Source organism: Puma concolor, chromosome B2, assembly GCF_028749965.1.
Source record: "Puma concolor isolate L17-30 chromosome B2, mPumCon1.1.hap2, whole genome shotgun sequence".
NCBI classification, from domain to species: Eukaryota; Metazoa; Chordata; class Mammalia; order Carnivora; family Felidae; genus Puma; species Puma concolor.
In genome coordinates, this window is record NC_141671.1 from 46,117,411 (window position 1) to 46,141,123 (window position 23,713).

The window sequence follows — 23,713 nt, forward strand, 5'->3', positions numbered from 1 at the left end:
AGTTACACCTCTTGGGAAAAAAAAAAATAAGAGTTATACCTCTTTGGGCACCAGTATTGCTCAGTTGGTTAAGCGTCTGACTCTTGGTATTGGCTCAGGTCATGATCTCATGGTTCATGAGTTTGATCCCTGCATCAGGGTTTGCTATGACAGCACAGATCCCGCTAGGGATTTTCTCTCCCCCCCACCCCCCCGCCCATTTCAAAATAAATAAATAAACTTAAAAAAAATAAGAGTTACATGTTCTGACTGAGCTAGCCAGGTGCCCTGAGAAGAGGTGTTTTTTGTTTTTGTTTTTGTTTTTTTAGTAACTCAACTGGAACCCACCAGATATGGTATGAAATGAAAATATGTATGTTGCATATTTCCCCTTATATGGAGCTTTTCAACCTTAGTAGTTTTGGGCCAGAAATCAATTTGTTGTGAAGGGCTGTCCTGTGCATTGATGGGTACTTAGTGGTATCCCTCGCCCCTAACCATGAGATGCCAGTAGCATTGCCTGAGCCATAACCAAAAGTGTCGCCAGACTTTGCCAGCTCTTGGGCAAATTCATCTTGGTTGAGAATCATTGCCCTAATATAGATTAGTTCTGAACTTGCATGTTATAAATCTAGTTATCCTGGGAGAAACTGAATTGATAATTTAGCCCCAAAGCTTAAGTTTTCTAGGGCAAAGCTTGAGCTTAAGACCTCATGTTAGAAGCTTTTTCCTGCAACAAGAGGGATTGAGTTCACACAAATTACAGTAAGACTGAAGTTTGTTGAATGCTGTTTAGAACCTGTGGATCATGTGGTATTTTACCTATTTATATGATAAGTGAGATTTTCCAAGACATTTATTTATTAATTATTATTAAAAAACTTTTAAAATGTTTATTTATTTTTGAGAGAGAGAGTGTGCACGTGCATGAGCAGGGGAGGGGCAGAGAGAGAGGGAGACATAGAATCTGAATTGTCAGCACAGAGCCTGATGCGGGGCTTGAACTCATGAGCTGTGAGATTGTGACCTGAGCTGAAATCAGATGCTTAACCGACGGAGCCACCCAGGAGCCCCTATTATTGTTTTTAGAGTAAGTGTTAGGCCCATTGTGGGGCTTGAACTTATGACCCTGAGTTCAAGAGTTGTACGCTCTACTGACTGAACCAGCCAGGTGCCCCAGATTTTCCAAGATTAAACCTCTATCCCCTGCTTATTGTGGTGGCTAATTATGTATTTGAATTCCCTGTATTGGCATTTTATACAGAAACTTATGTGTTTGAGATGGTACATTTGTGGGTGCAAATTTTGGTCTTAATATCATTTAAATTGTGTTTAAATAATAAGTTATGAATAAATAATGAATACATTATTTTAGTGAATAAATTATTTTAAGATAGTGAAGTTTTGTAAATCATCTGTTTCGGAGAACTGTTTTTGAGGACATTTTTTAGGCTACTTTCAGATTTTATTCCTGGATTATGAAGCTGTTGATTTTTTTTTTTAATCCCCTGAGTAATTTGTGTGTGTGTGTGTGTGTGTGTGTGTGTGTGTGTGTGTGTGTGTGTGTTTAATAAAAATTTATCCATGTAAGTGAGATTTTTAGGCTTGGCACTCTATTTATTTATTTATTTTTTTAGGCTTGGAACTTTATAGCCTAACGAAGAACCAGCCTAGTGTCGTAGGTTCTCACATGCCTCTGGGCCTCTGTGTCTGGCCCCAACTCTGCAGCATCTCTTTCTAGAGTGTTGAATTGACAAATCTCTTTGTGTATTCTGTAATCTCTTGTGGCTCCAATTTATTTTTCATTGCTCATCCTGATAGGCTTCGTTGAGGTATTTAATCTTTTGAGATGTTTTAGAAGTGGATAGCTGGGTGAGCTAATCAACCATACAAGTGCTACTGCTTTTCATTGGTTAGTTAAATAATCATAACTTAAGTCTTTGGGGTTAGGATGGCTCTTTATATATTGGCAAAAATATCCCCAAAGATCTAAGATGAATTTATTTTGAATTTTACTGACATTAGGAGGATATGGTCTCTTTAGCTCTGATAAATGAGAAGTTAGTGTTTTTGGTTGTAGTTTGATTATTTGAAAAAATTAAAAATAGAATGCTACTTTAACATGTATAAAAAGAGCTTTCACAACAAACTAATTTTAAAGCAATAAGTGAATTTATTGGAAAAGATGTGAACTGTTGAAATGAAAGTTTGACTTTTGAGTAGAGACTTTGTTAAAGTGGATAAAATATTTGAAAGTCAACTCTGTAATTCTGCAAGATGGCACAAATAATTTAGAGTATACAACATAATTTAAAGAGGCGTTCATTGTATTGCTGACATTCACTGGAACATATTTTTTTGCCATATACTTCATGACTTTATAGTATTTTGAAAAACATTGTGTATGTTTATATGTGTGTATTGTATACAAGAATATTACTAAGGAAGCTTAACAATTTTCATGTCCAAATATAGGCATTATAATTAAGTAGATGGCTAAGAGCAGGTAGAACTATTAACTGAGTAAATAAATAGCCAAGAACTTGAAAAACAGAGCATTTGGAAGTCAGGAACATTTCTTGTTTCATATGACTTGTACTATAGAATTTGTGGTTTTTAAGATAGTGAAGTGATGTTGGAAGATTGATGTTAACCTTTTTGTATCAAGTTTAGTCTTGGTAACTAAATTCTGGAATTCTATTGGAGTAGGGTGGATGGAATTTACTGTGTTTTAATGATCCCTTCAGGATTGAAACATGTCCCAGTTGGTTCTAACTGGCTCTACTACTTACTAGGTGAAATGTTTTGATGTGTACTAGGGGTCATAACCTCAGATACCCTCCTGTATCACCTTGGGATGAAGCCCTAACCAGAAGAGTTCTCATTATAATAAGGAACGCTGTTGCATAATTGGGGTTCTGCCACACCAACATTCTGTAAATCCAGTATATTGAGATACAAACATTAGTAACATATTTTCTGATTGTAGAAACTGTTCGTTTTAGGAGGTTTAGAAAATACAGAGAATAAAGAAGAAGAAAAAAGATCTGTAAACTCCAGAGTGGTTATTTTGATGTATTTCAGATCTTAAAAAATAAATATATTTCACAGATTTGGTTTATACTTTACATGTAGCTTGGTCTCTTGCCTTATTCATTTGAAATTTCATTGTTCATATTTTCCTAAACTATATCGTCTCTAATTGAGTCTTATTCCCTTGTATGGTTTTACTGTATTTGATTTAACTAGTCACCTGTTGTTTGACATGGATTGCCTAAGGTGTGTGTATTTTTATGATTAAAATTTTGCTCTTCAAGCTACATAATTTGGATTTTTAATAGAAAAATAAGAAAATTGCAAATAATGCAAATGAGGAGGAAAACTTACCCAAAGTTATTACCTGTCATTGTGATATATATCTTTGCAAACTTTTTTTTGTGGTATATAAACCAATGTGTGTGTGTTTTATACAAAAGGGAAATCGTATATTTGACACTTTTTTATCTTGATGGTAGTATTGTGAATATGTGTCATTTTGTTCTGTTTCTTTTTAATACAGTAGCCTTATTATTCTGGCTGTAGTATTAATTAGTTTTTTTAAAAACCAGGTATTTGAGCAATTTAGAAAGTGAAAGAAAATAAAAATCCAAGTTTCTCACCACTCAGAAATAACTATTAACATTTTTGTTTATGGATTTCTATATTCAAATTTTTTAATCCTCCCCCCCCCCCCTTTTTTTCCTTTTTGGAAAAAAAAAGATTGTGTGATACATGCCACTTAATATACCTTTCATTTATCACGAACATCTTTCTAGGACTACATTACCATTATCCTCACTGATGTCAGAATTACTAGACTCTTGCTCTTTATAGCATTACAAAAGACAGATTATATTTGTACATAGTTATCCTGTTATTTATTAGAATTGACATACAGGAAAATGGACTTTTTTGGATGTGTGCAGTTCTATTAATTTTGTAGTGACCATCTCTTCTCCCTCCTGTGGCAACCAGCTGTTCTTCATAGATTTATCTTTTTGAAAATTTCATATAATTGGTTTGTACAATATGTAACCTTTTGAAATTGGCCTAATTTAATGTAATGCTCTTAAGATTTGTTCGTTAACTGTATCAATAGTTCATTTTTGTTGCTGAGTAGTATTTCATTACATGACTATACCACAATTTTCTATCCATTTGTCTATTGAAGGGTGTTTGTTTTTCTTTTCCTGGTTTGTAGCACTTATGGATAGAGCTGCTATAAACATTTGTGTAGAGGTTTTTATGTGAACATGTATTTTACTTCTCCAGAGTATATGTAACTAGGAGTGGGATTGTGAGTCATATGGAAATGTGTATGTTTAACTTTATAAGAAACTGCCAAACTCTTTACTGGTGTCTGTACTTTTTTTTTTTTTGGTATTGCTACCAGCAATATTGTAGATTTCCAATGGCTTCACATCCTTTTTAGAATTTTTTATTTTAGCCATTGTGATAAATATTTTTTACTTACCTCATTGTGTACAGTTGGGAGAGTTCATCATTAAATATTTGGTAGAATTTGCCAGGAAAACCATCTGGGTCTGGAGATTTCTTTTTCTAGAGTGTTTCCAACTACAAACTTAAAAAAATTTTAAAAGTAGTTATTCAGATTATCTGAAACTACCAAAGCACCAAAACTTTGAGGCTTAATGTTTTTTAAAATAAAAAAAAAATTTTTAACATTTATTCAGTTTTTGAGAGATGGAGATAGAGCATGAGTGGGAAAGGGGCAGAGAGAGACAGAGACACAGAATCTGAAGCAGGCTCCAGACTCTGAGCTGTCAGCACAGAGCCCAACACGGGGCTCAGACTCAAAAATGGTGAGATCATGACCTGAGTCGAAGTTGACACTTAACTGACTGAGATACCCAGGTGCCCTAAAACTTTCAGGTTTTCTACATGTGTATGTTGTTTACAGTTTTCCTTATTATTATTGTTTTTAATGAGTATAAAGTCTTTAGTGATGGTGTCTCTTTTTATTCTTGATATTGGTAATTTGGGTCTTCTCTTTTTTTTTCTTAATCATTCTTCCTAGAAATTTATTAATTTTATTGACCTTTTAAAATGATCAATTTTGGTTTCATTGATTTTTCCCTATTTTTCTATTTTCTCTGTTTTTATATCCTATTTCCTTTAGTTGTACATTTTATGATTTCAGATTTTATGTTTTCTCCTAGCCTATGAATTATACTTAGAATTTTTTTAGGTATTTGCCTTAAAGTTTGCTATATATATTTATAACCAGTCTGAGTTCACCTTTATTTATTTATTTTTTTAAGTTTATTTATTTTGAGAGAGAGACAGGGACAGAGAGAGAGAGAGGGGGGGGGAGAGAGAGAGAGAGAGACAGAGAGGGAGAGAGAGAGAATGAATCCCAAACAGGCTTTGTGCTGATAACAAGAGCCTGACATGGGCTTGATCCCACAAACCATGAGATCATGACCTGAGCCAGAATCAAGGATCGGTTACTTAACCAACTGAGCCACCCAGGCGCCCCCTGAGTTCACCTTAAAATAGCACTGCACAACTTCACATGTAATGCAAATACCATAGAGTATTCCTAACTCTTCCTTTGTCCTTTATGAAGTTGCTGTCACTTATATTACTAGCCTGTCGATGTGCAATAATCAGTAAATTATTATTTTAAACAGTTATCTTTTAGATTAGTTACGAGTAAGAAAAGGCATTTTGTTTTACTTCCATTTATTCCTTTTCCTTCACTCTTTTTATTAAGAAAAAATATTTAATAATGGTTGATATGCAGTGTTATATTAGTTTCAGGTGCATGACATAGTGATTTGGCAATTCTGTATATTATGCAGTTCTCACAGTGGTAAGCGTAGTTGCCATCTGTCACCATACAATGTTATTACAATATTACTAACCGTATTTCCTATATTTTTCATCTCTGTAACATATTTATTTTATAACTGGGAGTTTGTACCTCTTATTCCCCTCGCCTGTTTTGCCCATCTCCCATCTCTTTCCCCTCTGGCAGCTGGCAATTCTCTATATTTACAGTCTTTCTGGATTTTTCTTTTTTTCTTTTTTTTTAAAGATTCCACAAATAAGTGAAATCATATGGTATTTGTGTTTCTTTGACTTATCTCCATTTTAGCATAATTCCAGGTCTATCCCTGTTAATGTAAATGGAAAGATCTCATTCTTTTTTTTTATGGCTGAGTAACACGCTGTTATCTATCTCTTTGTTTATACACATATGCATATACGTATATATACACACACACACACCACATCTTCTTTTATCCATCCATCTATCAATGGACACAGGTTGCTTCCATATGTTGGCTATTGTAAATAATGCTGTAATGAACACGGGCTGCGTATGTCTTTTTGAATTAGTGCTTTTGCTTTCTTTGAGTAAATATTCAATAGTGAAATTACTAGATCATATATTCTTTCTATTTTTAATTTTTTGAGGAACCTCCATACTGTTTTTTTTTTTTTTTTTTTTTACAGTATCACCAATTTACAATCCCACCAGAAGTGCATGAGGATTTTTTTCTCTATCCTCATCAACATTTGGTATTTCTTGTCTTTTTGATTCTAGCTGCTCTGACTGGTGAAAGGTTATAACACATTTTTTTTTAACACTGTGGTTTTGATTTATATTTCCTTGATATTTTGTTATTTTGAGCATTTTTCTCATGTGTCAGTTGGCCATCTGTATGACTTTATAAAAATGTCTCTTTAGGTATTCTGTCCATTTTCAAAACTGGATTCTTTGTTTTTTTGGTGTTGAGTTGTAAGAGTTGTTTATATATTTTGGCTATTAACCCTCTTGTTGGATAAATCATGTGCAAATATCTCTTCTCATCCAGGAGGTTGCATTTTCATTTTGTTGATGACTTCCTTTGCTGTGCAGAAGCTTTTTACTTTGGTAGTCCAAATAGTTTGTTTATTTTTTATTTCCCTTGCCTGAGGAGACCTGCCCATAAATATGTTATCAGGGCCAGTGTCAAAGAGACTGCTGCCTGTTTTTTTTTTTTTTTTTTTTAAGGAATATTCTGGTTTCAGTTCTCATTTAAGTGTTTAAACCACTTTATTTTTCTATACATTGTAAGAAAGCGGTCGAGTTCTATTCTTTTGTGTGTAGCAGTCCATTTTTACCAACAGCATTTATAGAACAGACTCTTTGCTCCACTGTACTTTCTTGCCTGCATTTTTGTAGATTAATTCATCATATTTCATCATTTTGTAGATTAATTCATCATTATAACTTTCCATTTGTGTCATCTGTAGTTTCTTTCTTCAGTGTCTTATAATTATCACATTATAGGTTAGTCACCTTCTTGGTTAAATTTATTCCTAGGTATTCTATTCTTTTTGGTGTAATTGTAAATGGGATTGTTTTCTTAATTTCTCTTTCTGCTGTTTTGTTTTTAGTATATAGAAATGCAGCCAACTCCTGGATATTTATTTTGTGTCCTGCAACTTTACTGAATTCAGTTTTTCTCAAATCTTTTTGGTGGAATCTTTAGAGTTTTCTATATATAGGGTTATGTCATCTGGAAATAGTGACAGTTTTACTTCTTCGTACCCATTTGGTATCTTTCTTTTATTCCTTTTTCTTGCCTGATTGCTATAGCTAGGATTTCCAGTACTGTTTTGAATAAAAGTGGCAAGAGTAGGTACCTTTGTCTTGTTCCTAATCTTAAAGGAAAAGCTCTCAGTTTTTCACCATTGAGTATGACGTTAGCTATGGGTTCATTATATATGGCTTTTTTATGTTGAAGTGTGTTCCCTCCACACCCATTTTGTTGAGAGTTTTTATCATGAATGGATGTTGAATTTTGTCAGATGCTTTTTCTGCATCTATTGAGATGGTCATATGGGATTTTATCTTTTATTTTGTTGATGTGATGTGTCATATTGATTGATATTTGGATACTGGACCATCCTTGCATCTCTGGAATAAATCCCATTTGATCATGGTGAATGATTCTTCTAATGTATTGTTGAGTGAAATTTGCTAATATTTTGTTGAGTATATCTGCCTCTGTTTTCATCAGATATAATTAACCCATAGTTTTCTTTTTTCATAGTGTTATTGGTTCTAGTATTACGGTAGTGCTGTAAGCTTTTCTTCATTTTTTTAAATAGTTTGAGAAGAATATGTATTAACTCTTCTTTAAATGTTTGGTAGAATTCAACTGTGAAGGCATCTGGTCTTGGACTTTTGTTTATTGGAAGTCTTTTTTGATTACCAATTTAATTTTCTTAGTTGTCATCAGTCTGTTCAGATTTTCTATTTTTTCCTGATTCAATATTGGAAGAATGTATGTGTCTAGGTATTTATGCATATCTTCTAAGTCGGCCAATTTGTTGGCATATAAATTTCTGTAGTAGTCTTTTATAAATCTGTGGTCTTGGTTGTTACTTGTTTCATTTCTGGTTTTATTTACTTGAGTTCTCTTTTTTTCTTGATGAGTTTGGCTAAAGGTTTATCAATTTTGCTTATCTTTCAAAAAGCAGCTCTTGGATTCATTGATCTTTTTTATTTTTTAAAAAATATCATTTATTTCTGCTCTGATTTGTTATTTTTTTCCTTTTAACTTTGAGCTTTGTTTGTACTTTTTCTACTTCCTTTAGATATAAAATTAAAGTATTTAATTCAGATTTTTCTTGTTTCTTAAGGTTGACCTTTATCTCTGTAAACTTCCTTCTAAGAATTCTAAGTTGGAAGGTTTTTTCTTTTCATACTTTAGTGGTCTCTACTCTTTTTTTCCTAAGTTTATATATTTATTTTTGAGTGAGAGAGAAAGCAAGAGTGGAGGAAATCAGAGAGAGAGGTTGAAAGAGAGAATCCTAAGCATGTTCCACACTGTTAGCATGGAACCTGATACGGGGCTTGAACCCACAAACCATGAGATCATGACATAAGTCGAAGTCGGACACTTAACTTGACTGAGCAACCCAGGTGCCCCTACTCCACTCTCTTTTAGGTCTGCTATAGTTCTTATCCTTGTTCTTCTATACGTAAGTTTTTTTTTTCTTTCTTATGGCTTCTTTCAAGAATTTGTGTTTGGTTTTCTGCGTTTGCATATGGTATGCTTAGGTGTAGATTTTCCCACATTTATCCTGCTTTGTATTCTCTGAACTTCCCATGTGTGTGGTTTGGTGTATGATAATAATTTTGGAAAATTCTCCATTATCTTTCTTTTCTAGCACTCCAGTTATGCATATATTTTATCTTTCGAAATTGTTGCACCCTTCTTGGATTTCTGTTCTATTTTGTTTTTTTTTTTATTAAAAATTTTTTAATGTTCATTCTTGAGAGAGAGAGAGAGAGAGCGCGTGTGAGCATGCATGTACTAGTTGGAGAGGGGCAGAGAGAGAGGGAGACACAGAATCCAACGCAGGCTCCGGACTCTGAGCTGTCAGCACAGAGCCCAAGGTGGGGCTCGAACTCAGGAACCGCAAAATCATGACCTGAGCCGAAGTCAGATGCTTACCTGACTGAGCCACCCAGGCGCCCCATTGTTTTATTTTTTTATATTATTTTTTTCTCTTTACATTTTGGTTTGGGAAGTTTCAAATGACATATTTTCAAGTTTGCTGGTTCCATCCTTGGTGGTGTCTAGTCTGGTGATGAGCCCACCAATGGCATCCTCTATCATTTTTGTTTTGTTTTGTTTACTTTCCCAGCTTTTATTTATGTTTTGTGCTTCAAAACACTTGGAGATTTATGTTTTTGCTTAGATTTTAGACCAAAAGTATTATCTGTAGTGAAGGAAGGTGTAGGGTGGGTAATTATCCTCATCATATTTCTAGAAGAAATGAAGAAATGGGTAAGAATTATATTTAAGTTTTATTTTAGGAAATACTCTTTTTCGTAGGCTGTAACTAACTAGGGTCTATAACATTATGTAGAGCGTACTATAAAAAGGAGAAATATACAGAGCACACCACTGTATCTATGTGCAACACAATAAAATTCGTCACAATTCTTACCACTCTCCTGATTATCTCATAACTTGAGAAGTGACACAATAAATCAGTGATTAGACAATGATTACAATGTACTGTGACCATGGCGTAGCACAGAGCTATGTTTAGTCCACAAATTTTTTTCATTTACATTTGCTGGGAAAAAAAACCCTGGCCTTTTTTAATTATACTGACGAGGTTTATTTTGTTTCAAAATTTTTACATATTTCAAAATGGTGTCTAAAACTGTGCCTGTCCAATGGTGATGGTAGGCTTTTTGATTTTCTTTTCTTCTCTTTTCTGTTTTTAATTTGTCACTTGTGTTACTGAGAATACTTTGCATGTTGTAAACACTGTTCTGCTTTTCTCAAGCTTTTCTTTAGCTTTAGCTCCTGTAATTTTTGCCCACAATTCTTTGTGTTCCAGTTTCTTTTTTTTTCTCTTTTTGTCTTTCATCTTCGGAGCTAGTAAGGTTGTCAAAAAGCATTTTTAGGGGCGCCTGGGTGGCTCAGTCGGTTAAGCGGCCGACTTTGGCTCAGGTCATGATCTCGCGGTCCGTGAGTTCGAGCCCCGCATCGGGCTCTGTGCTGACAGCTCAGAGCCTGGAGCCTGTTTCAGATTCTGTGTCTCCCTCTCTCTGACCCTCCCCCATTCATGCTCTGTCTCTCTCTGTCTCAAAAATAAATAAACATTAAAAAAAAAAAAATTAAAAAAAAAACCTATTCTTAAAAAAAAAAAGAAAAAAAGAAAAGCATTTTTATGTCCATTAGGGATTTCAGCATGTTGTATACGAATGCTACAGTAGTCGAATTCCAGTGTTCAATGGAGATTTTTTACAAACTGCGAAATGCAATTGTCAGCATTTTGTTAATATTTCCTCAAAGAATGTATTCGTTATTACAGCAGGATGGTACCCTTTCTCCAACCTAAAACTGAGAACTGGGTACATACTTGGATATCTGCTTGCAAAGGGCTCTTCACTTCTTTTGAACTGTGTTGGTTCAGTGACATCTAAGATTTCTTCAGTTTCTTCTGAAAACATCATCTCTTTCTGACTGCATGTTTTTGGCCAGAATTTCAGCAATCCTATAATCATTGGTTATGTTAGTGTTGTATCTTTTCTTCAGAAAGTATACAACACAGTAGGCTAGCTGAGCATGAGACAAAGCTAATCCTTTTGCAGTGTGGTTAAGAATAAGAGCCATCATTAGAAATATGTTCTGTTTTCAGTGGTAATCGCCTAAAGCCATTGATAATACTACTAATATTTTAAGGAGTTCAGCAACACCTTTGAAATGTGTATCATACATAAACCTGAGGAAAATGTTGTTAATTTGTTTTCTTATGAATGCTCATAATCCAAGAAATTTCTGATAAATTCAGTGTAGAACAGTCTTCAGGAAGTCCTATTCTGTTAGGTATCTTCACTGTTGAAAAGCCCAGGAACTGTTTTACAAATTTCTGGCCAATACATCACTTTGTAATGCTAGGCTAGAAAATCAGAACTCCAAAAATCTTAAGGCAGACACCGATTGTATGTGAAGCCAAGAGGCCTCGAGTTCATCCTTTTCTGGATCAAAATCCAGATTATTACTTGGAGGAAGAGTATAGAAGATGTTAGCAGTGATCATTTTTACTTTTATCACAATACACTGATTCAACAAATTACTTCACAGTTAGTTGAAACATACTCCATCAGTTCATTCAGTCTTGCTCTTTTAATTTTGTTGATCTTCAAGGCTGAAACAGAACCCATGAAATCAAACAGATACAACACCGATGCAGCTCTGACAGAAAGCTCTCGTTCATTGGAGGTGGCGTCTTTGAGTTGGGGCAAGGAGTGCCCCTCTGCCTGTTGCCCTTGCTGTGGAGCTGTCAGGAGCCCTGGGAGCACTTCTGCCTCTGTGCTGTGCATACCATTTCAGGATAAAGCTGACTGCTTTCTCTGAGGCCTAGATGGCAGTGCCAGCAGCTTCCATTAGTGGTGATTACCAGGACATTTCCACGGCCCTGGTGCTTAGGAGGGCTACTTGCACAGAACGGGCAGTGGCAGAGGGAAGAGGTGGGGAGAGGTACAGAGAGCTTGTGTCCCTTTGCCCGGTCCCCTTCCCCCAATGTAATTCTCTCCTGGGCATTGGGGACCTTTTTGCTGCCTGTCAACCCCTCAGGGCCATATCTCAGTGCTGGAAGTTTCCGGTCCCTGCTTCTCACGGAGCTCCAGGGGCTGAAGGAGGCAAAGATAGGGGAGGAGAGGTTTGAAAAAGTTGCTGATCCTGGGCATGGAGGTCCAGTGGAAGGGAGCCTGAAGTTCAGGAAACTGAGGCAAGGGCTCAGGGGTGTGGATGCTGAGCATGCCACTTGTCCCTTCAGTTTAGGTTGCCAGCCCACTGGCCAGCATCTCAGTGGCTGCTGCCAGTGTATCCTACCTTTGCTTGGAACTTCCTGCTTATGGGTTGCCATTGTGGATCCCCTCCAAGACACCACAGTTGCCATGGTGCCCACTTTTCCCTTTTAGCACTGACCCCTCATTTCCTGGAGCAGTGACATGCTACCTGGCATCCTTTATTTCTGTTAGTGATTTTTAGTTTTTTCATTTCCTTTTGATTTTAGAATTTCCATCTGCTTACTTTTCCCATCTGTTCTTGCTTCTTGTCCCCCCCCCTTTTCCCCCATTATCATCCTTAACATTATTAATCATAGTTATTTTAAATTCCCTATTTGATTACAAAATAAGTGTTATATTTGAGTCTGGCTCTGATGCTTGCTTTGTCTTTGTTTTTTCTTACCTTTTAAAAGCATGATGTATAATTTTTTGTTGAAAAGTTTGACATTATATGTTAGGAAATAGGAACTGAGATAAACAGATCATTAGTGTGAGATTTTAAATTAATCTGTCCTAGAGTTGTATTGTGTTTAATATTTGCTGTAGGTATAGGTACCAGAGGCTTATTTCTTTAGTGTCCATTTTTGTCTCCCTGGCTGTCTTTGTGCTTTCCTAACAACTCCTCAGATGGAATCTGCACCAGGCAGTAACTCTTTCAGCAGTAATTAACTTACTGTATTGGAGCCCCCCTGGTGTGGTGGTAAGGTGTAGAGGAGAGAAAGCATCCTATAATCTTATAATTAAATCTCATACTTTTTGTGGGTTTGTGGCCTGGGACTGTGATCTTGATAGGTCTTTCTTAGGTCCCTCCCCCCCACACTGTCCTCCATCCCTCCTGTGAGACAGAAAGGTTAAGAGAGGACCAGAATCAGAGAAATGACCTTTCCACAGGTGGATAAAGTCTTTTCTGTGGAGATTAAGTCTTTGTTAGGGTGAATGCTCTGTTTTCTGTTTCACACTGACTTCTTTGACTTTCTTTGACCTGTTGGAAGCACAAGGAGATCTTTATGGACTCTTCACTCTGAGAATCTGGTGATGTTCCTGGAAGTAAACCCCACAAAAATGGGTGACTCCCCTAAGACTGTGGTTCCCAGAAATTTTCTCAAAAATACCATTTAAGTCCGTTGACTGATGAATGGATAAAGAAGATGCGCACACACACACACACACACACACACACACACACACAGACACACACACACATATACATACATACAATGGAATATTACTTGGCAATCAAAAAAAGAAATTTTGCCATTTACAACAATGTGGATGGAACTGGGATGTATTATGCTAAGTGAAATAAATCATAGAAAGACAAGTAGATGACTTTACTCATGTGGAATTTAACATACAAAACATGAACAAAAGAGAAGGAAAGCAAAATATTGTAACAACAGAGGGAGAATACAGAGAATACAGAGACTCTACAGAACAAACTGATGGTTGCTGGTGGGGTGTTGGGGGGAGCGTTAAGGAGGACACTTGTTAGGGTGAGCACGGGGTGTTGTATGTATGTAATGAATCACTAAAATTTATTCCTGATATTATTATACTATATGTTAACTAACTTGGATTTAAATTTTAAAAATAAATAAAAAATAAAGCAGGGGAAAAAAATACCATTTAAGTGTTTGTAGTGGATTAACTTTTTGCCTCCAAAATGATATGTCCAGGTTCTAAGCCCTGGTACAATAATGTGGCATTATTTGGCAATGAAGTCTTTGCAGACATAACTAAGGATCTTAAGGTTGTATGGTCTTGGATTTAGGATTGACCATAAATCCAGTGAGTGGTGTTCTTATTAAGAGTTAGAGGAGGGAGATTTGAGACACACAGAAGGGCAAGGTCATGTGCAGATGGAGGCAGAGGTTGGAATTATGCAAGCTAAGGAATGCCAGAGATTTCTGGCAGCCTCCAGAAGCCAAGACACAAGTGTGAAGCAATTCTTTCTCTGAGTCTTCAGAAAGATCCAACCCTGTTGATAACTTGATTTTGTACTCTGGCCTCCAGAGCCATAAATGTGAAAGAATAAACTTCTATTGTTTTAAGTCACCTAGTTTGTGATTGTTATGACAGCCCTGGGAAACTCATATAATGTTCCTATCAGTTTATAGTTCCAGTTGTTTGTGTTTGAGGTGATCCAGTAGTTAGTTCTTGCCTCTCCATATCCTGAGCTGGCAGTTTGCCTTGTGTCCTCAGTTCTATGGTGGGCCCAAGAAAAGCCACTGACTTTCAGTTTGCTTAGCTTTTTTCTTGTTGTAAGGGTGGGAGTGATACCATCCAAGTTTTTCACATGTTGGAGCCGAAACTGCAAGTCCACTATTTTTTGTTTGGCATTTTATACTTATTATCTTAGTGATTACCACGTGCATTATTAGGTTTTAAAAATGTACAGTTAATTAATACACAGTCTGTTCTTCATTCCTTCTTGCTCTGAAATTCCTCCTAGAACTTTTTGTCTCCTGCTTAGTCTAGACTGTTTCTTATATTTGTTGCACGGTTGCTATCTTAGCACTTTTCTCACTCTCTGGGATTGGCTCCACTATTTCTTGGATTTCATGTCTTCTTCTCTTTTGTTTCCTTTTTTTTTTTTTTTTTAATTTTACTGGATAACATCATGTAAGGTTATATGTAGGAGTTAATTTCCTTTTCCTTGCCTGTGTGAAAATGTAACACCCTTGTCTGCTGATTTGGCTGACCGTGGAATTCATTTTCCTTTAATACTTAAGTGGCCTTGCCTTTTTATTTTTCCTGTAGAATCTGGTGTCCTTAATGAGAAGTCTTCTGATGATTCTCATTCTTTTGTAGACTAACTCTATTTCCTTTCAGACACCCTTCTAGGATATTTTTTATCTTTTTTACGAAATTTCATCTAGATGTACTTACTTTTTGTTATTGTGCTGGATTTTCACAAATCTCTTTATTTTTGCAGATTTGTTTCCTTTAAGCTTTGGAGTATTTTCTTGTATTATTTCATTGTCAGTTCTCTATTTTCTGTCTTTTTTTCTAGAACTGTTATTTGGATGTTGAATTGTCTGGATTGATCATCTGTCTTTTATTTTTTATATTTTTCTTATGTCTTTTTGCTTTACCTTTTCTGGAAAACTTCCTTGGATTTTGTCTTCACTTCTCCAAAAGAAAAAAAAATTAATGGGGCACCTGGGTGGCTCAGTCCATTGAGCATCCAACTCTTGGTTTCAGCTCAGGTCATGATCTCAGGGTTCCTGAGTTTGAGCCCCGCATGCATTGGGCTCTGTGCTGACAGTGTGAAGCCTGCTTCGGATTCTATCTCCCTTGTTCTCTGCCCCTCCCCCACTTGCGCGCGCGCGCGCGCGCGCGCGCGCGCGCGCTCTCTCTCTCTCAAAAATAAAAAATAAACTTAAAAATTAATGAGACATGCTGAAAGACACAAATTTCCAAACCTTTTTTATTTTCTCATTTTTTTTCATAGCATTTGGTGCTGACTTTATGAACTTTGTTACATCTCTTGAGGATACAAATTTGCACATGTTTACATTTTTTTATTTTGAAATGATAAGTTATAGAAATAAGTACAGTACAAAAAATTTCTCCCTGACTGATGCCTTTATCCTGAGTATTTTAGTGTGTATTTTCTACAAACCAGGATCTACTTAATCACAATCCAACCATAGACTTAAATAATTAACATTTATTTATATATGTATGGACTCTGGTTTCTTTATTCAGCTGGATATGTTCTGTTACTGTCATTGTTTATTCTGGTGCTCAGATTGTCCTGGTTTGGCCAATAAGAGCCTTTTTGATATTACTTCTTTCTGTCCTTTGGCATCACCTTATCTTTCTTTAACTTCCTTGCTTTGTGGCACAATACTGTACTTCTGGCTTATCTTGTACTTTTCCTGCTTCAGAGGCGGAATTGCCTGTCTTTCCAAGGTTTCCTAGTTCTTTTTAAGAGAAAGTGGTGTTTACAGGATCTGTGCATTAGATTGCGCATTGCTATTGGACTTTGCTGGTTTTTTAAGAGGACAGCTGGTGTGTTTATGTGTATGTGTTTCATGTGTGTGTTTGTGTATTGAAAACCATAAGTACATGGTGGTACTTCTCATTTAGCATTACAGGATTGAACCTAGCCTTTTCTCCCTTATGTTTGCAATTCCCTTCTCTGACATAGAGAAACTTGACTTCCATTATCCTTAATATATTTACTTATTTAATCAGTCCCCTGGATTTAGCCAGTCTTCGTCCCTGTTGTCACTCTTCACCCTCACCCTTGCATGGACACCCTCTTCTGCTTGGGCTATTAGTCTTCATTCTAGGTTGCTTTACCTTTCTATACCTCTGCATGGAAATATGCCCTCCCACCCCCCATCTCCAATACCATTTGGCCTTTGATATCCCTCACCAAACTACTCCTCAGCTTGGATGCCCTCTCCACTGTGCTTGGGCTCTGATACACCTTGTCAAGTTGCCTTTGTGTAGATGCCCTCCTCACCTTGCTTTAGAGTGCTGATATGCTATACTAGGAAAATCCCCTTATGTGGATGCTCTCCTTACCATATTCTGGCCCTGCCTCTACCCCTACCCCAGTTTTGGATACCTTTTACTTTTTTACATTTTTTGGTCTTTGATTCTCATACCAGACACCCCCACCCGGGCTTTTCCCCCTTTCTCCCACTGTACTCTTCTATACCTAATGACTTTAGGACTAAATTGTTTTGGAGAGTTGAAAGGGGGGAGGTGGGTATATGTTTCATCCAGGAGTAATTTTTCATTTTATTATGGTTTTTCACAATTAACTATTATTTGTTCATATTTATGAATAAATAATAAATAACAAGCTGGGGGGACTATTTATGTAGGTAGGACTTACAGCTTTAGTTTAGAATTATCAGGCAGGGAGCTGAGCTTTGCTGTGGAGACCTAAATTCTGGGAATCAGTAGTCCTTTCTCTAAGAATGAGCACTCATCTATAGGAGCTTTACTAGTTTCCCCAAACTGTATGTGTGTGGGGGGGGGGGGGCGGTGGGGGAGCAGCCAGGGAGTTGGAGGATGGAGATTAATCCTTTAGTTTTCGGCCTTCAGAGAAAAATGCCTGCCTACTTAGCATTATTGTCTTAGAGCTTTTGTTGTTGACAGTGGGTGTTAGCTCTTCCATGTAAAGATAATTCCCTATTTTCATTTCTGCGTTTCTCATGAGCTTTCCTTTTCTGAATTTTTAGCCTTTATGGGATTCTGCAGGGCTGTGTGGTATCTCAGTTATAGTTTCCTGAAGTTCTCTGGACTTTCTGTTCGTGGCTTTGTTAGTTATGGATCCATTTTCATAAGTTTGAAAAATTTCTTTCTGGCTTTCTTCTCAGGTTGGGATGTTTTCAGCTGTAAATAGAAATCCCATCTGAAATTTACTTAACAGTTGGGGCACTTGGGTGGTTCAGTCAGTTGAGCATCCCACTTGGGCTCAGGTCATGATCTCATGGTTCGTGGGTTCGAGCCCCTCGTCAGGCTCTGTGCTGACAGTTCTTAGGGAGCCTGCTTCCGATTCTGTAACCCCCACTCTCCCTGCCCCTCCCCTTCTCGTGCTCTGTCTCTCTCAAAAAAAAAAAAAAATTAAATTAAAAAAAATTTTCTTAACAGTTAAAAAACTGCTATAACAAGAAAACTAAAGGTATTGTAGCATAGGGGTTGGTTAATTTGGCAGTTTGATCGTTCTAGCAAAGATCCAGGTCATTTTCTTTTTTTTTTTTCTCTTTCATCCTAAACTTTTTCTTAAGAAAGGATTGAGACAATCTCTTGGTCTTTTTCTTGTCTTAAATAGTTATGGCACTTTTGGGCATTACATTCTCATTGACGAACATCCAAAGTCTTCAGAAGGACTTATTTTTCCTTGTGTTTTGTTTTTAAGGTTGGATAAAACTTTCCCAGAACCCCTGCTCATATCTTACTGGTTAGAGTCCATCCGTCACGTGTGTATTTGAAAAACAGTCTGTGTGTGTGTGTGTGTGTGTGTGTGTGTGTGTGTGTGTGTGTGTGAGAGAGAGAGAGAGAGAGAGAGAGAGAGAAAGAGAGAGAAAGAAATTACTCTAAATAAACTTATCTTTAGACCTTTGCCTCTTTGACCAGCAGCATTTGATATCTGCGGCCTTTTCAGAATCTGCATTTAAGTAGGAGTCAACCAGATAATCTCTGCAAGTCAACAAGATGACTTGATTGTACATTCGTATTTGAAAAGTACTGGTCTAAACTAGTAAAGACTTAACCCCTGGGACTGAGAAACCTCATTTGTGAAAGTGTACAGGGTCTCAAAATACCTGATCAAAATCAGGGTTCAATAAGAAGGGAAAAAGGAGGAGGGAATCAGTGTCTGCCCATAATCCTTCCCCCCCGCCTTTTTTTTTTTGGTTGTAGCTCTGTGTGTGTGTGTGTGTGCTTTTTAAAAATCATACTCATAGTAGGAGAAAAAGATGAATGGAGGTATAGCTAGTCTATCATCTTGAATATGAAATCTGTTATAGCTTTTCTTGTATTGAACCTTGTAAAATATTAATAGTATGCATATATGATGTCCTGTAATCTAAAATTCTATACTTAAAGGTGGTAAAATAGATCCTTATTAATCTTTACTTAAGGGTGTATTCATTTTCTATTGTTTAGTAACAATATTGCCATAAACTTAGCAGCTTAAAACAATACACATATATGATCTCACAATTTTTGTGTTTCAGTAAGTCTGGGAGTGACTAATTAGGTACTCTGCAAGGCTGCCAGCAAGGTGTTGGCCAGGTCTGGGTTCTCTACTGGGGGAGGATCTGCTTCCAAGCTCACCTGGTTGTTGGCATCATTTAGTTCTCTCTAGGCTCTGGGACTGATAGCCTCAGTTTTTTGCTGGTGGTTAGCCAGAGACCTTCATCAGTTTCTCCATAGGTCAGCTCATAGCAAAACAGCTTGCATCTTCAAAGCCAGCAAGGGTGAGAGATTCCTAGCAAGATAGACATTGTAATCTTACATCATTATATACAATCCATCATCTTTGTCATATTCTGTTGGTTAGAAGTCAGTCATAAGTCATGTCTACAGTCAAGGAGAGGGAATTGCACAAGGACACGAATATCAAGAGATTGGGTGGGTGTCATAGGGACCACTCTAGAGATTGTCTATTGCAAACAATGTATACATCTGACCATAAAAACACCTGATGATATGAATTATACATTGTATTCAGGCTTCTACTTATAATTTGTACTGTACTTTATACTAAGGCATTTGAGAAATTTGCTGATGTAGCCAAATATTTAAAATCATTGAAGGAAGCCTTGATGCTATCTTTGTAATGTTGTCGTTAAACAGGTTCCTTAATTTTAAGTTTATTAATATGGTTTATTATATTTCATGAATTAAATTTTAGACGTTTATTTTTCTTTTTTTAGTTGACTATATCGTAGAGTATGACTATGATGCTGTACATGATGATGAATTAACTATTCGAGTTGGTGAAATCATCAGGAATGTGAAAAAACTGCAGGAGGAAGGATGGCTAGAAGGAGAATTAAATGGAAGAAGAGGAATGTTTCCTGATAATTTTGTTAAGGTAAGTACTCTCACCTAAATTTTTAGCTGTTGCCTCATAGGATTTGATCTTTAACTTTAAGAAATACATGTATTTTAAAAACTAAAATGTTGAAAGTGAATTTTTACTCTACAGTTGTTTGGTGCCTTGGTGGATTATAACACTATGTGTATGTATGTGCACATGTGTTTATGTGTGTATATATGTATCTATTTACCTGTCTTTTTATAAAAATAAATAGTACTTTGTGTTAGGGTAGCACTTTGTAATTTACAAGGTAGTTTTGCTGTGTACATTCTCATTTGAGCCTTCAAGCCTTATAAAGTAAGTAGGGTGGGTGATGACCCCATTTTTAAATATGGTGACATTACAGATGAGAGGTTAAATGGCTTACCCAATGTTGGCTAGCTAAGATCGAGAATCTGAACTGAAATCCAGGATCATTTACTTAAGTCTAATTGTATCTTGTTGCTTTTGCAGCCCCTTTGCAAATATCTTAGGTTCCTATTTTAAGTGTCAGCCCTGTAGCAGTTATTGATCAAAGTAGGAGTGTGTTTCCAACTAAGTACCAAACATTCCTTTGTTAGTGAATATTCAGTCACTTCCCCCCAGAAACAATCAAGATTCTTAAGTCTTTTGCAGACAGAGTTCTCACTAGTTTAGGGAAGGAAAAAAAAAAGTAAAGAATATCTGTATATTTATGCTTCACTTATAATTGCCTTGGTACCTCTATTAGTTTTCTTATGCTTACTTACTACTGGCCTCTTTAGATTGATTCTGAGTTCTTCTGGGAAGGCTAGAATGTGTCTCATTTTTTTGTCCACCTTATATAGTAATTGTTACGAATACCTGCACACTGTGGATATTTAGATAATATTTGTTCCCTGAATAGATTTGTATTCAGTTGTGGTTTTACGTCTAAATATGAACTCATACTGTAATGCTAATTGATTTCAGAGAAGGTGAACTAACTATATGCTACCTAAATACATTTTATCTCTTGAAACAACTGAGAAAGGCTATAGTAGGGATTTGAACTTGTAATAGGGGAAGATTGCTTTTGTTTTTATTTTTTTGTTTAATAAATTGACTTATTTCTTATAACCTAAAATGGAGTGTAATGCAGATACCTTGGTAATTGAATAGAATAAATGGATTTAAATATGGTCAAGTTCTAGATTTCTCCCTTGCTGGTCATTTGATGTAGTTCAAACCACATAATTTATCTGTTTTCTTATCCTTAAAATGGCATATTTATAGTCAGTATATGGTAAGCCATGACATTGCTCTCTCACCTCTCTCTCTTTCTCTGTGTCTCTTTAAAAAAAGGAAAGTGGTTTTTTTTTTTTAATTAAAAAAATTTTTTTTAAATTTACGTCAAAGTTAGCATATAGTGTAACAATGATTTCAGGAGTAGATTCCTTAGTGCCCCTTACCCATTTAGCCCATCCCCCCTCCCACAACCCCTCTTCCCTCAACAGAGTAACCCTCTGTTTGTTCTCCATATTGAAGAGTCTGTTATGTTTTGTCCCGCTCCCTGTTTTTATATTATTTTTGCTTCCCTTCCCTTGTGTTCATCTGTTCTGTGTCTTAAAGTCCTCACATGAGTGAAGTCATATGATATTTGTCTTTCTCCAACTGATTAATTTTGCTTACCATAATACCCTCTAGTTCCATCCACGTAGTTGCAAATGGCAAGATTTCATTCTTTTTGGTTGCTGAGTAATACTCCATTGTGTGTGTGTGTGTGTGTGTGTGTGTGTGTGTGTGTGTACACATATCTTCTTTATCCATTCATCCATTGATGGACAATGGATGCTAAGTAGTGCAGTTGCTGGGTCATAGGGTAGTTCTATTTTTAGTTTTTTGAGGAACCTCCATACTGTTTTCCAGAGTGGCTGCACCAGGAAAGTGGCTTTTTAGAGAAAGTATGTTGAAGTAATAGAACACTAAAGAAAAATACATGAAATGTTAAGTATTAATATAGCTTTAAAAAATTTTTTTTCATTTTATTTATTTTAGAGAGCATGATCTGGAGAGAGGGGCAGAGGGAGGGAGCGAGGGAGGGGGGCGGAGAGAGAGAGAGAGAGAGAGAGAGAGAGAGAGAGAGAGAAAGAGAAAGAATCCCAAACAGGTTCCACGCTTAGCATGGATTAATCCCATGACCCTGGGATCATGACCTGAGCCAAAATCGAGACTTGGATGCTCAACCGACTGAGCCACCCAGGCGCCCCTGTATAGTTCTGTTAATTGTGTGCTGATATATTGTCCCAGTAGTGGAGATGACTATCATAGGACTCCATTTTGAAATATATTTTACTTTCTTGTTTCATGACAACACTAGAACTTGAGTTTAATGCACTGCCTGAGAATGGAGGATGCAGTTTGAGTATGCTAAATAATGGAGGGAAGCATAATCTGGGATTAAAAAGTAACCACAGGATACCAAATTAGAATGGGAGACATAAGTATGAACTCATGTTCAGTTTAAAGTATGTATCAACACATACAGAAACTATGTGTGTGTTAACACTTGGGTTAATGCACGTCCATATATTTCTCAGCTGTTTCCACTGAGAGGGCCTAGAAACAGTGACATACAGTAGCAGCAACTATCCCCAGTTACCAGATTTCGCTTTCTAAATCTTATTCTCCAATAAAAGAAGCAGGGCTCCTTAGACAAATAGCTGATTCTAGGGCTGGAGCAAGGAAAATACATGATGACCCCAGACCATCTTGCATGTAGTGCCAGAAGGTAGAGAAGTGCTCAAAAAAACCCCCACAAAATGATGGCCCATGTGAAAGCAGCATTAGAGCCAATCTAAAGACTTTCCAGGCTCAGCTTCCAGTGTCCAGAGCTGGACTAATTTAAGCAACAGAATAACCTAATACTTGATAATTACCCAAAGAGGAACATAAATATACGTAAGCCCATGCTGATATAGATAAGTGGTTGAATAAATAAGTGAATGGAAAAGAAGGAATAAATCTCGGGGAATTATTTCAAATATTTGTAGATACTTCCTTTCCCTCCATCCCCTCCCGTCAAAAACATCCTGTAGGATGGGCCGGAGTGAAAAATAGGTGGAAAAGAAAAATAGTAACTTTACAGTGGAGAAAACTGGCAAATACTACCATAACCAACTGTTAAAAGCTAATATCATCAGTGATATGTTGATATCATGTATCCTCTTTACCTCTGTGATACTTATTCTTCCCCCAAACCCATAATCCCAGTCTAAGCATGAGGAAAAGCATCAAACCCAAATTGAAGACAAACTACAAAATATGTGAACAGCGCTTAAAGAAAATTTCAAGGTCATGAAAACCAAGTAAAGGCTGAGAAACTGATGTTGACTAGATGAGCCTAACACGACATGTGATCAAATATATCGTGGTATCTTGGGTTGGAATCTGGAACAAAAAATCGGTATTAGTGAAAAAGCTGATGAAATCTTCATAAAGTCATTGGTTTAGTTTTGACAAGTGTAATATGGATATGCAAGATGCAACATTAGGAGAAACAATGAAGGGGATATGGGAGCTCTGTGTACTACCTTTGTAATTCTTTCAAGTTTATTTTTGAGAGAGCGCATGAGTGAGTGTGGGGCAGAGAGAGAGGTTGAGAGAGAGAATCTCATGCAGGCTCCACACTGTCAGCACAGAGCCCAAAGTGGGGCTCAAGTTGACCTGAAGTGGAGCTTGGGCTTACCCAAAGTGGGGCTGGAACCATGAGATCTTGAGCCGAAGTCGGATGCTTAACTAACTGAGCTACCCAGGCACCCTGAAAGTTAAATTTTTATTGAAAAATT

At 36.6% G+C, this 23,713-nt stretch overlaps 1 protein-coding gene and 1 pseudogene across 1 annotated transcript in view; one reads left to right on the top strand and one right to left on the bottom strand.

Annotated features, from left to right (window-relative positions):
• Positions 1–23,713, top strand: part of CD2AP (CD2 associated protein) — a 141,614-nt gene that overhangs the window by 17,614 nt on the left and 100,287 nt on the right. The window contains exon 2 of the mRNA XM_086707028.1: positions 19,762–19,922. Coding sequence (XP_086563154.1) covers positions 19,762–19,922 — 161 coding nt within the window. The remainder of the gene's footprint in view (positions 1–19,761; positions 19,923–23,713) is intronic.
• LOC112862778 (serine/threonine-protein phosphatase 2A 56 kDa regulatory subunit alpha isoform pseudogene) lies at positions 10,698–11,816 on the bottom strand (annotated as a pseudogene).